Raw genomic sequence first — 15081 nt, 5'->3', positions numbered from 1 at the left:
GACAGACAGACCAACGGCCTTCTACGTTGCTAATAACTTGAAAGCTTCAGCAACACATTAAAAAACATCAGCATGGTTCAAAATTCACACTTGTGCCACTGTTCTTGTAAATTTCTCTCCCAATGAAACACTGTGTTTTTGCCTTGTGCATATGTCTCTCCTCTTTTTCTCTCGTCCTCTCTCTGCATTCCTGTCCATATGTGTAGAAAAAGAAGAGGAGAGTAAAGTGCATTGCCAATGTAAAAGGCTTTGATATGGCCAGACAGCAGTCCTACTTATTATGGATCAGAAGCATGCGGGTGCCTCTTGGGTCTCATAGGGACTTTGATCTAGATTGAAGCCCTATTATTGTAGCTGATAGACAGGGATGGTTTATTTTCGGAGACAGTATTAGCTCCTCTGTGAGCATTAATCCAACAAAATCCAGTCTCATTCTCAGAGTGAAAGAACTAAATAAAGTCAGGTGATACCAAAAGTTCTATGATACAGTGTTGAGATTGAACATTCAAGCGGTTTGGAGGTGTTCTTCACTGCGTCTGGTCGGGCTCCACCGTTGCCGCACCGTTACAACTGCTGAGGGACTGAAAGTCACACTTCTTCTCTTTCTCCTCCTCTTCACCCAAAATCACAAAACATACCAGTCTTGGAGGGTGATAGAAAGAAATGTAAAGCCTCATAAGTCTGTTTTGCCGTATCCCCACAGAGATCTTCTGCCGCGTTCGAGACTCAAAACTGGGAATGGTCCATCTCGTCCAGCCATGAGGCGGGGCTGGTGGGGAAGTCGGGGTATCCTGTACTGCTTCCCGTGGACAGGTCTGAGGTCGGGCCCCCTGCCATGGCCCTCAGAGCCTGTCCCACGCCACCCGGCCCGCCCTGCACCACCAGACTGTCCATGCTGAAGCCCAGGTTGTTGAGGAGAGGGGTGTGGCCGGGCAGAGACGTGATGGAGGAGGGCGACTGAGGGAGACCATAGGGGCTTCCTGCCCGGATGTCGTGGTAGGGTTGCCCCGCTGCGTCGACAGAGAAGCCGCCGTTCAGCACCCCGCTGTTGGTCATGTCCCCGACGCTCCCGTAAAGCCCGTTGGTGTGGCCGAGATCCGACAGGACCTGGTCGTCTGTGAAGGAGACACCAGCACTTAGCATGAGGGGTGTAAAAACTTTTGACACACATAAACAGTCCTATCAACTGCGAGAGCATTATATCGTTGTTATATTTCAATACCGTTAAGTGCTTTTATGAGTAAGATTGATGTGGATTTCACAGGCACAGTGTGTGGACGGGTAAGTATCAGATAAGCATTTGAGTTTTGTTGGTGATATGTGCTTTACTTTCTTCTCTCACAACGGAGGTCTGTATGCGTGCAAAGAATATTTGTTTCCATCTCAATCCCTCCACTGAGTGGCTTCCATAACAACAATGCCCCAGAGCGCTTTCTCTCTAATTGACTAAAAGCCTCAAATGCTTTATAGAGTTTCTGTCACCATGTTTTCATTTCTCATAAAAATGGCCTTCTTTTAAAAAGCGGCTTGAAGAGTTTTATGGCTACCCAAAACGGCTTTTGTGAACATTAAATAACACAGAGATGTCTAAAATATCGTTTGCATCCCAATAAGGACCGTCTCCCTTTTCCAATAAGCTCCATCTTGGCGACAAACGGAGGCAGGAGAATACGTTAGCGGCCAACGGGAGGTGTGATGGGAATGTGAAATGAGATTTCTGTTTTGGATTTTACTGACACCGTGCATTGAACAATGCAAGGAAACAAATAAACTGCCACAAAGACACATTCAATTGCTGCTGCACCATATCATTTAGCAGCTTTTAGGCTCCCTTAATCCCATTAGAGCGACAGCATGACTGACAATTTCCTTTCGGGAATCTCTCTCCGAAGCAATAATAGATATGGACTCGGTTCGTTGACTCGGTTGAAGTTCCCCACACATTAAATACCTCTGAAGCTCAGTTCGCTGTCACTGAGTCCTGCGTCGTCGGCCGAGCTTTCCTTCTCCACTTTAGTTCCTCCTCGGCTACGTTTGACACTTTTATAAAACTGGGTCCAGCGATGTCGACCTGCATCTTTCTTCAGCCGCTTTTCCTTTGCTCGCCGGTTCTGGAACCACACCTGATGGAAATAATAATAATTATCATTAAGTCAAAATAACACCTAATATTGTTGTTCATCAATTCAATCATCGTACATCATATTTTTTTCAGTTTAATCAGACATACTCAATGTTTTCATGATGTTTCAGATGTTACATTCTTAAAAATCCATTCTGATTGACACACAATAGTTGTGAACACATTTGAATGCATAACCAACTTACACTTAACTCTAAGATGCACATTATAAACTAAAAAACACAATTTAATATTAAATCAGCAGGAAAAAGTAAGACAATCATGAAGAGAAATGTTAATGCCGGGCATAAAGTCATAACAAGAGGCTCAAAATAATTAAAGTCCTTACATTAACATAAATGAATAAATATGTCAACTTTTATATATATATCCTTCAGAGATCGTTTGAATTACGTCTTTGTAACATCGTTAAAAAAAATGCAATCTTTTCAGCAGCAAAGACAGATAATAAAGGCCTGTGTGCTTGTTTTACATAATCTATATTTTAAACAAACGTTGGGTAACTGGGGACCTCAGCTTGTGAGCAGGTCATATGGGGCTAAAACATTTGTGACAAAGCTTATTATTTTTTCAAAAAAGAATCGCAGCTAAGTTTATGATACCCAGAAATGATGTATTTTTGCTACTGCATGTTGTACATGGTTGGAGATAACAAAGAGTAGTGTGCAGGAACATGGACACCTGCAGTCGTCTGAATGAGAAAGAATGAAACCTTCTACCTGCACTACTCTCATGTCCAGCCCCGTCTCCGAGGACAGCTGCTCTCTGACGTGGCGTGCTGGCTTCGGCGAGTTTTTGTAGGCACTTTTGAGGGTCTCTAGCTGCTTGGCCGTGATGGTGGTCCTCGGTCGCTTGGTCCCCGCCTCTGAATCATCTGAAAACATCATTACAAGTCTGAGTGACTTTGTCTTACGTTTGTCACGTCGCCTTAACAGTCAGTGCCCCTCGGCCTTTGCGTGGAATGTATGCGTGTTAAATAAAGCGAATGGTCATGTATGGAAGTGCATTATTGTCCTTGTGCATCTGTCCCACTCCCACAGCACAGGACATAAATCTACACAGCCGGAGTGCCAGAGGAATGGAGTTATTGGAGTCGCACCATTTAAGAGCATTGCTTCACTTTACATAATCAATCAGAGATGTATGAAAATCTCAGAAGAGAGGAAAGGGGGGGAGACAGCACACACACCCAGACGACAAACGACATAGATCCACAGCCAGTAGTCATTTCACTGCATTACACAGTGCACAGCTTGATCTGTCACATCCTCTACTGTGTTTCTGATGTGGTGAAGTCAAGCCAGACTGAATCACATAAGATGTGTCTGACTGTATGGATATAAATGACACATTATTTTTGAAAAAAAAAGTATTTTTAAGTAAAGTTTCAACATGTATTTTTCTTTTAAATTGAATTTTTTGTGTGTATCAGCTTGTGCTGTTGTTTAATATTTTGTATGCACGCAGACCTACCGTTTTGTTTCGCCGTCTCATAATCCACCTTGCACACCAGCCTCCCATCCTCCATGAGGTAAAACTCGTCCCCGGTGGCCAGCTGCCGGCTGCACATGATGCAGGCGAAGCAGTGCAGGTGATACACAAAGTCCTGCGCCTTTCGTACAACCTGCGTCGGAGGGATCCCCTGTTGGCATGATGCACATTTTGTTCCAAAACGCCTGCAGGAAAACATGAATAAGAGCGCTGACATTAGAACATTTCATGCAAAACCTTAGACTGACATCCTTCTCCTATTTATGCCCATTTTACAGGCTGGTGGAGATAGCGAGACCAACTAGAGATTAAAATTTCACATGCCAGACAGATATTTCTTCAACTGCAGCAAAGAATGATGGCACCATGTCTGTGTTTTCAGAAGCTCCAGTTGTTGTAAAGGGGAAAAAAAACCAGCACTGGAATGCATTTCTGTTAACGATAGACCTGTCTGCAGGTTGATGGATGGAGAGGATCAATGCACTGTGTGGTGTGTGTGTGTGTGTGTGTGTGTATGCGTGTGCATGTTTGCATGTTTATGTGTTTGCAGATCAAGTACAGAGAGCTAAGGAGGAGGAGGAGGAAGAGGAAAAAGAGGAGGAGGAGGAGGAGGGCTGCTCACAGTAAACACACCCTGAGGAGAACCAATAAAACACTGACTCAGGAGAGGCTTTATATCACACAACCAAGCCCCAGGAATAAAAAGAGCAAGGTGAAGCATCCAAATCACTACTGGGAACCATACACCACTGAATCTGTCTGTCTACGTGTGTGTGTGCGTGTGCGTGTGTGTGTATTCCTGTGTTTATGTGTGTGTCCTGCAGGCACACACGTGTCCCTCACAGTACAGAACATACGTCCCCCTGCTGTCCCCCGGGGTCGGCTAACACTGTTAGCGCTCAGTGAAGACTCCAGAGCTCTTTGGGTCTCATTCAAGCTTTGAGCATTAGAAAACCTTTCAAACATGATTTAGTAAAAAGCCCCGATCTGCTGATCCTGTTTTGGATAAAAGTCAAACTCAATTTTCTTCTGTAATGCCTCAGAAATCAAATCGTTTGAAAGACAGAAAGGGAAAGGAAAAGGGATAATGGCAAAAAATATATATAGAAACAGAAAAGGAGTTTTTGAGCTCTTGTTTTGAAATGTTGCTTCCTCTCATCATGTCAGCAAGACAAAACAGCAAATTATGAAGGCTAACTATCAATATTATGAATACCATCAGCACATATTGGAATTCTGAAATAAATCAACAAATATTGTCCAGCATGGTGCCTTGAGTTGAATAATGGCATCATTTTACCAGAGCAGCAAAGTGATAGGAGTTTAACACATAATTATATTAACAATACAAGACAAAAATATGATTAATTCAACGCAGAGCACAATAACTATTCACCTAAAATATTATAAACTAGCTCTCCCTTATGATATTTTGGTTCATAAATAATAAAAGGTAAAAAATACAAGATATAAAAAACACTGGATTTATGCTAATGTGCTAATAGCAACTTTGAAACAAGTAAGGAAACGTTAACGTTAGCCTCGCAATTTAAGCTAATGTTGCAAGAATTTTTTTTTTACCAGATAGAACATAAGGTTGGTTTCGTAAATATTAAATATAGACGAACTATTCAAAGATTAATTTCCGCCAGTCACTTTTCATCCCAATTCGTGGTGAAAAGTGACCAAAATTGTACTTTCTCGGGTAAAACACTATAAGCTATATCTATTTCCATTTGACTAGTCCGTGTTTGTTGGTTTGCTCTTATAGTTTAGGCCAAAAAACTAACTCCGTTTAAAAAAACAGAAAGCTTAAATTAACAATGAACACACATATATATATATATATATATATATATATATATATATATATATATATAAAACTTCATCAATGAGGCAAAATAAATAAGAAACTGACTTGAAGAAATCCTCCTTGCAGTAGACGCTCCCTGCTCGGGAGAAACATTTGTCCGCCAGCGGAGTCTGACAGTCGGCGCACTTGAGGCACTTGGAGTGCCAGTGTCGGTCCAGCACCTTCAGGATGAACTTGTCCAGGATGTGTTGACTACAGCCGGCACACTGAGGGATCTCTGCGGGGGGAAACAGGCGGTCACATTCACAATGAGCAAAGAGGTGATGTGAGTAATCCCTGATATCCATAGAAATAAAGGTTTTCATACATGCTGACATGAATTTAAATATGAACCTTGCGCTAAAAACAGGTGGCCTTTCACCTTCATCATGTCCCAGCCTGCAGTTCAGTCTTCAATCGAACAATATATCTTTTACCGATCATGTGACATTTGAATTATATATATTATTATTATATATTATTGTTATTATATTATATATTCATTATGGTATTCAAAGATGAAATATGTATATTCAAAAGCGTCTGTAAGTCCAGAATTTTTAATTGTCTGACCAATATATATATCATTTTAGTCCTATTATTTATTTACGTTTTTCATTTTTTCATTTTGGACCCAGTTTTGTTTCTTATTTTTAATCATTTTGAATTACGTTATGAATTTCATTTTTTATCATTTTTTAAGGCAAACAAATTGAAGCGGTTTGTGAAATGTTCCCGTCACTGTCCAAGGTGCTGAACTCCGAGCAGAGATAGACGTATACTTTTTGACGATCATATTGATTTGTAATATTGTTGTTCCCCTGAAGCCTGATCGCGTCTCTATAGGTGGTTTTCTATGATCTATGGTGGCAAATCAGGCTCCAGACGAGGTTCACTATCATTTTTGTGGCTGTAAAAAAAACACAAGCAGCAGCAGAATACATGTGCACACACACACAAACGGGATCATGTCGTATTTGACCCTCCAATTCCTTAATATCACCTAATTCTGCAGCGATATCGATGATAGTAAACTGCACATTTCTAAAAGTGAATTACATTCACAAATAAATAAGTCAAATGTTTATTCAATAACAAAAAGCACATTTCCTCCCAAAGCTGTACCTTTTTTAGAAACAGCTAAATGCCATGATACAGATACATTTGCACACAAACTGGTTTATTTTGTGACGGTGAATTTGTGTATTTAGTCATAATTAAACGTATCCTTCTCATTCTACTTTACAGCGAGATTTACATTGTGAAAAGGGCCTCGTCCTATCATCTAAACCGTTAATATTCTTAATAAATCATTCTGTAAATAAATAGCAGTGTAATTATTTACTGTTTTTTTTTCATTCGCAGCTTCACTTGGTCAAACATCCACATGATATCCGATAATGAAAAATCAATATCGAGGACAAATGGAGCGTCTAAAAAAAAACAAACAGGATAAACACACACGAGCTGCAGCAGCGAGGCTGTTCACTCTCGAGACAAAACATCCTCAACAATAACCGTCTAGGGCGGAGATGCCGCGTGCTTAAATATCAGTTCAGCACAACACAGTCTGCAAAAAACAAGACCAAGCTATCGGGTTGTGCAACATGGAGGGAACAAAATAAACCAATCAATTCTGCTATTTTTTGCAGCTTTAAATTGAGACATTTGTGACTAAAATGGAATGCGTTCAAATAACAGATTAATATTTTTGATATGCTCACTTTTTTATGAAGAAGAAGATATCTATAACTTTTCGGTGAAAACCACAAAATAAAAGCGATGCACTCAATAAATAACAGAGCAATATGCCTGCGCACTCACAGGCAGCATTACAGGCTGACTGGCTATGTTTTTAACTCGATAGTGAATTCGTATACAGGGATGACAGGAGAAATGATTTAGGAAGAATTACACCTGAATGTGTCTGTTGCCTTTTCTTTTTTTTTAAATGAGGAGAAATTCGAGGCATTTTAAATGTCCAGAGAGATAGGTGGTGAGTGGATGAAGCTGAGCGGGACCGAGAGAAGTGGTGCTGAAAGGAAAGCAGCACGATCTTGGCAACGACAGAAGGTCCACCTTCCCGCTTCAGTGTGTGCGTGTCTGTGTGTGTATGTGTGTGTGTGTATGAGAGAGGGAGAGAGAGAGAGAGAGAGAGAGGGAGTACACCTCATTCAAGAGGTCTTCCTATCTGTTGCTACAACTCTTCACTCTTTCAATTCATTCTGCAATTCAGTCTCACCACCTTTTCAGAGATGTCCAATCGCCAAACTACTTTAACAGGTTTTTTTTCTATATAAGTGCAGTCTGGCAGCCTCTCGTACTTTCAATTGTCAGATGATTTGTGGTAATTAAACGTGAAATAAACACTTTATATCACAGACTAATAGCCTGCAGGTTACGGTTTGGGTGTAATTGCCCTGAGTCAGCAGAGCATTCTGTCCACGATATGAAACAAATGTTTGGATACATTCGCTGTTGCTTTTATTCCTGGAATAATCCAGGTTTAAATCTAGAATGCATGCTGGTACTGCAGGGGCTGAGTAGCAGGATCTTTATCCAATCTTTTAATCTGCCTCGATTTATAAAAATTAAAGAGCATAAGCCGACCACATATAGTCTCTTTTTTTTACTGTGGTCAGGTTTAAATACTGAAAAATGCTGAACAGGCTGGGTCTCTAAAATGACACCATATCTATTTCATCTGCATTTTTGCATTTGTGTTTTTTTACACCAAAGATGATACAAATAAAATAATGTTATTTTGTATTTTTGGTTATTTGGAAGGCAAGTGTGTGTTAGAATGTACCCTAAATATTTACAGCTTCATACCATTTTGACCAAACGTTTTATCATCAGTGTTTTGAAACCAAGGAGCAGTCCAGTAATTATCACACCGTATCCCATTTTGGTTTTTGGTTTAAGGAGGTAGCCTATTATAGCATAAGTCCATCTGTACATTTAATTAACCAACTCGCCTATAAATAATTAGGTCAGAGCAGACATGTATCCCGTTGCAGTTCTATCTTGATTGCACGATCAGATTATAAAGGGCCTGAGACAGATTAACACGCCGGGACGAACAGATGTAAAGTAAGTCTCGCCTTTGATGCTGGAAGGTTGAAAACGCAATAAGATGCTGAAAAATAACTGTGATAAACATTTGATCCCATCCCGAATAAATAATGACTCAAACGAACTTGTACAAATCATCCTTAATTGTCAAAGACTAAAGAAAGCGTATCCGGCGTTTTATTTGACAGAGTAATGAGTGTCAATCAAAGTCAGTGTGTATTCGTCTGATGGGTGATGACAACTGCGTCTGATCTCTTGACCATGCAGTCTCGTTTACAAATTAGCAGCTGCCTGGGAGGGCTCAGTGTGAGCCCAACAACCTGACGGGGGAGAGGCAAAGTTTGAGGCCAAGCTGGGAAATTAAATACTGTTGCTTTAAATAACAGAAATTATCTTTCTTTTTTTCATCCTAAGGATGGGATGATAAAAACACCAAAGTGACATCGTCTACACTAAGTGTTGCATCCTATTGCAGACTACAGTGTCTAGGCCGTAGAGATTCATTGGACATGCGGGATGGCGGTTGCTTGGCATTGAGGCCAAATACGCTGTATTATGTAAGACTCATATGCTCGTTGAAATATAAGCAGCATGACACATCATTGGCCTGTACGTGACAATCTAAGACAGAGAGGTTCAGCCTGCTCTCCTCATCATCTGCCGAGTTACTGTTGCTGAACCCCTCTCCCTACAGCAAAAGGTTGCACTCACCAACCGGTTTCCATGATTGATAATCGAGGAGGGTATTAAAAAAATGTCTTACGTTGCAGTGGCACTCCGTGAATCTCCGGTAAACTCTTCACGGGACTCTCTGTCGGTAGCACCGCCGCACTTTGCATCATCGTGATCCAAACCGGGAGGCAAACGCATGCACATACACCCGCAACACGGTGGGCGCACTCCCCCGTCCTGTCTTCTGGAGAAAAAAAAAAAAAGTATGATGGTGCTGATGTCGAGGCCTCTCTCCTCTCCGAAGGGTGAGCTCTCCTCGCTGTCCCGACAAGCCTCTATCCCTAATTCCCGGGATGATGTCCGTGCCGTTCCGTGCCGAGCTGTTTTTGGAGTGAATCAGAAAGGCTGCTCGGTCCGTTCAGCGCTGCAGGGGCGGCGGGCTCTGACGTCACCGCGGCAGAGGCTCAACCGGGGGCCAATGGGAGCGCAGGAAGAGGAGGCCCCCACGGCGGAAAGCATCCTCCATAGGTGTGCAAGCGAGGAGGAGAAAGGAGAGGAGGAGAGGCGTCTAACATGGTATATATGAAAATGTCTCAAGGGAGGCGGGACCTTGTTCCTTGTGGAGACCATAAATAGCTCACTGCAGTGGCTCCTGGAGGGGCCCCGGGCCAGCTAGCCTCCTTCTGGGAAGGAGGAGGAAGTTATAATGCAGCCAGGAATGTGAGGAATAGTCCACTTTTAGTTCAGGAACTAACAATAACACACTTTATAAAGAAAGGGGCAAAGTTGTCCTTGCAGATTCCTCTGCTGCTCATCCAGAGAGTCTGCAGGCTTAAACAAAATATGCGATGGTGATGAAGACAATTGAATTATTATTTTATTCTTTTATTGAGCTTGAATACGTATTTAGGTTTAGATGGGACTATTCATATAAAACGTGCATGCAGGTAAGCTGTCAACATTAAATCAAATTATTAATATTTCCGCGAAAAGATTCATTCGTTTTCCCTTAAAAAAAACAGCTCTTATACCAGTTTAAATATCCTTTCAGGGTGAAAAGATGGCACACCGGGTTGTCACTATTTACAGCTATAAAAGCAAAAGTGAAACCACACCACAGAAGGGACGTTTTCACACGTCTGAGTCCAATTCACAGCACCTTCACCCGCACGAGCTGCACTCTTCCCCGGCAGTGTGCCCGTGCAGCTGGATCCCTCTCAGTGACAGGTGGGATTAGGAGTCTGGGCGCAGTCCTCCTGACACTGTTCATTTCAAACCCCATCGTCTGAGACTGCTCTCCCGGATAAGATATTCCCCCCGGAGGCCCGCTAGTTCAAGCTAGATGAACTCAATCTTCGCTTCCAATTTACTTCAAGCGTGGAAAGAAAAGCACAGTGGCGCTTTCCCGCCGGTCCGCCTCCAAACCAACGCAGGTTGTTTCCATCAACAGAGAGTTGACCGTCTGCAGGTCCGCGGTGAGTGTGTGCAGCTCACACCACATCTGCACAGACACATCTGGATACAGGCTTTATACAACAACACCGCTGAGTTCATTTTGAACAAGAAATGATAGGTTTTATGTTATTTGATTGTATTCAGTTTCATCTTAATGTGATTTAATATCAGTGGTTTCCTATCGCTTTAAATGTTGTAATTATCTGAGTTATATTATCATTGTATCAATTCAACACAATTATATGTGTTGATAAACAGAGGCTCTAGAATAAGTCAACCTCCAAAATAATATTGAGAAAATGTTTTTTGTCGTGGAAAAAAATATTTCCACCAAATGATAGGCATATTGAAATATATATATATATATATATATATATATATATATATATATATATATATATATATATATATATATATATATATATATATATATATATATATATATATATATAAATGCATTTTTTTTCCAACATGATAAAGTGAGTATCGTGTTGGAAACTCTTCTGCATTTTGAAAATAAATTCGATTTGGCGTGTGTCTAATTCAAACAAGTGACATCTTCTCTGCTACATTACGCTGATGTATCCTCCCGTTTTCTCGTATATTTCCAATACGGACTGTTTATTCTATTGTCGCACGTCATTTATATACTGGAGGGAGTCACAATCCCATAATCCGTTTGCTTGTGTGGTTAATGTTCTAAATGTAATTTAATAAAATGAAAATGCACATCAAGCTGATTAAAAAAAGAGGCTGGGATATTACAGGACTTTTATCCAACCTATGCAAAGCTACAGTCTCCATACCAGGTGTCCCCTCCTTCCTTCCTTCCTTCCATCCATCCTTCCATCCATCCATCCATCCATCCATGGCGTGCATGTGTGGCAAAGGAATCATCTGGTATTACTTTATTTTCATTATACACTTTTCCCCTCAAGATCATTCAATTTATTGAACTATTCAATTACTCTGATTGTTGGTATCGAGACCCCTTTAGCTGCCCTGGAAAACAATGCAGATAAAAATGCTCTTAACCTGTCAGCAAAGGGCAACACAATTAGAATAATTGACGGATGCAAAATGCAGAAAGAGAAAAGATGTGAGCGCGCACATCTGGTTTAGTAGGACACTAAATGGCGTTTTTTCATCGTTAAATGAGATGGCAAAAAAAAAACACGTGGGAATGACAAAATGAATTGCAAAACAATGCACATCTGAGTGGTTTCAGGGAATATTTTTACTGCACAAGATGACAGCATATATTTAAAAGGTGAGTTATATATTAAGAATTAGACTGCAAAATATATATTTATAATATTAAAATAATTACGTCCAATTGTTTCCTGCTAGGCTCTCACGCATGCATTACAAGCTTAATACCAATGCATTTCTATTCTTAAAGAATGCACTCAAACACAAGAAAGGAAAGCAAGAATAATCATCAGATCATTCAAATGATGCACTTTCTGAGATATGTGAAATGACGGATCTTCGTCCATATGTAGGTGCTCCTGTAAGACGGATAAAAAGCGGCAGAGGAAGCACCTCTCGGGCAATAATTCACGCAGAGGGCGACTCCTTTGCTACCGCCGTTGACCCAGCCACCTCTAATTAGATCTAATATTTCAGGGGACGAGTTCATTGACATTTGAGACTCACAGATCCATCTTACTGAGCAGGGAGTCAGAAATACAGAAGCACGTTCAGGAAGAGCAGGCATCTATAACGCAGGTGTGTGTCACCCTGTACTGTCCCATATACTGTAACTCTGCAGCAGGCAGGCCTGGTTTATCACGAGCCAAAACATCACTTAATGGATTTCATTTATTATGTTGTTTATGTGTGCAAATACAGGATTCGTGCATTCATCTGGTAACGTCATTTACCATTGTACAATCACACCCACACAAACAAAATAAAATATCAAATGAGCAATGGAGACAACACTACGTCGCAGTAGCGCTTCCCTGTAACGATGGTGATCAATAAAAACATTGTATCTTCAGAGAAGATGCCTATTTTTAGAGAACCTTAAATTCCCTCTGTGCTGATGAGTAAGTAACACCACCGCGCAGACCTACCTAATCACCGCAGCTCGCCGGTGATATTGGGGCAGACTGTCTCCTCCTCCTCTTCGTCCTCCTCCTCTTCCTCCTCTTCTCCTCCTCCATGCTCCCGGATTGTCGTTCTCAGCAGGATGAGCCGAAGCTCGCAGCGAAACAGCAGCAGTCAGTCAGCAATCTCTCCGGCATCCACTGACAAAACGACATTAGGTAGCGATGGCACAGTGTCGCTCACCATTTGGTCCGAAAGCAGGAGAGGAACAGAGAGAGAGAGGCAGAAAGCGAGGGGGGAAACCTTAGGAGGGAGCACGGAGGAGAAAATTAAATTGCACTTGGGGGGCAAATTCTATTAGGGAATAGTTATTGTCTCCTGACAGCTCCTGTCCATTTGGGTAATTAGTAGAAGAGATTGGTTGAACAAACGAAATCTATTCCCTTCAGAAATGATATTTTCCAATTCCCTGATTGAACCTGACCCTGTCATGCTAAGACGAGGCGGTAATGGGCTCATTTGACTCAAACAACTTGTACAACGGTCCAGACAAGCATGCCTGATGAAGAGCTTGATTGAGTTTTTTTTAAAGTGACCTGAGTGAGGTGTTTTATCAGTTTTATGACACAACGGTGAGGCTTGTAAAGGTTGCATTAAATTGCCAATTGTATCATTATTATTATTAGGCTATTAGTAGTAGTTGTTGCAGTAATAGTAAATCAAACCGTGCACTGACTAACTCTGGAATCTCTCTGGACAGCGAAGGTATAATTCAGATATATCATCCAGTTTCCTGCGATTCACTGGCACCTGCCCAAAGTGTTCCGCATGCCACCAACAGATAAGTCTGGAAAGCAAATGAATGGATCACAATTACAAAAAGCTTGCATGTAATGTATCGACAATGACTTGTCCCTCTGTGAGAGAGAAATGTCATAGTGCCCATTGACCTGGAACCATTTTTAAGCAATCATGGGATTGATGAATGTGCAACATGAAGTACAACACAAAAAGATGTCTCTCAAAAAACAGGTAATTTAATCGGACTTTAAATAAGCAAACATGCACAAGTACGCTTTTGTCAGCAGCTCTTCCTTCAGGGCCTTGTTGAGTTGAGGGTCTGCCAGTCTCCCAGAGGAAACCTTAATTTAAAGAGCATATCTAATTCATTTTGCATTACAATTCTCTGAGGACTGACCATGACACAACATACATCTCAATTAAAACCGGCCTGCCAAGTAATCTTTGTCACTGTTATTTAAACAAAACGAAATTCATTCATACAACTTAACTGTTGTTAAATAATTACACGCTACGCTGCCATATGACCCGAAGAAGCCCCTGTTGTTACTAACAAATAGCATTGAAACAAAAACGTACTCAAGCCCTTTACAACTCAAGATTTCTTGTGGAAAGCGAACAGTGGATCTTCCCACCTCCATGACAGCTGAGTGAATTAAAACCATGTGACTGACAAGTGCTGGATCTCCTCCAACTTCATCCCCTGCACTTCCTGTAAGCTACATGCTAACTCTGGAGGACGAAGGGTGAGACCAGAACACAAAAGACAAGAAACAGAAGAGAAGAGATGACGTAAAGGTCAGATTTGTGTCAAATTAAAATAGTGCAGTTCGGCGTATTATCGAGGCCTAAATGCAGTTGATAGTAGGAGGTTATTGATCCTCCCTCCTGTCCACACTTCTGCAATCTCTGCTGTGCACAGATGGACTTCCAATTTGCTAAAATCAAAGATCCTTCAGTCATTAAAAAAAAAAAAACACTACACATGCACAAACCAACATCATATATTGATTGGATCAGACAGAAACTCGCAAATACATAAACACTTTCTTGGTTTCTTTTGGTTGAACACAGGCTGACTGGCAGCGTCGTAACGTGTCAGTCTCCTTAGTACAACCAGCATCCCGACACACTGATGGTGAGACGGGATGTTTGGGGGATCAGCAGATGAGCGTCCACAAGGGGGGAGGGAACGCAGCAGTAAAACGAGATGGATCTGACCCTACTTGACTCCTGCCTTTAAAAGGCTGAATGTTTAAAACTGAAAGGGGATCTGGCTTAGTTTGGATGTGATATATACCAATACCATATATTAACCTCTTTTTCATAATTTATTCAGCTCCCCCTCGCCTTCCTTCTCTCTCTCTCTGTCCACAGTAGGAAGCTTTATGGTATTATTAAAGTCAGAAAGAGAGATGACAGAAAAATGCATCAGGCCCCTCCTGCATTTTAATATCAATACCAGAGGGGTAATAAACATCGAGGCAGAGCGCTACAGGAGAGCAGCGACTATAAAACCCTACATTGTCTAATTTAT

At 41.3% G+C, this 15081-nt stretch overlaps 1 protein-coding gene across 1 annotated transcript; it reads right to left on the bottom strand.

The window, feature by feature from the left end:
* Window positions 1-726: 726 nt before the first annotated feature.
* lhx4 (LIM homeobox 4) lies at window positions 727-9447 on the bottom strand (the record flags this gene model as incomplete). Its single annotated transcript, XM_079266808.1, has 6 exons — window positions 9325-9447; window positions 5553-5724; window positions 3617-3819; window positions 2863-3017; window positions 1952-2123; window positions 727-1115 (listed from the first exon to the last, which is right to left on the bottom strand). Exons 1-6 carry the CDS (start codon window positions 9401-9403, stop codon window positions 727-729), a joined length of 1170 nt encoding a protein of 389 aa, XP_079122934.1. The 5' UTR covers window positions 9404-9447.
* Window positions 9448-15081: the final 5634 nt, after the last annotated feature.

This window comes from Melanostigma gelatinosum (assembly GCF_949748355.1).
Source record: "Melanostigma gelatinosum genome assembly, chromosome: 4".
NCBI classification, from domain to species: Eukaryota; Metazoa; Chordata; class Actinopteri; order Perciformes; family Zoarcidae; genus Melanostigma; species Melanostigma gelatinosum.
The sequence above is the reverse complement of the archived record's forward strand: the minus strand, read 5'-3'. Positions and strand labels throughout refer to the sequence as shown.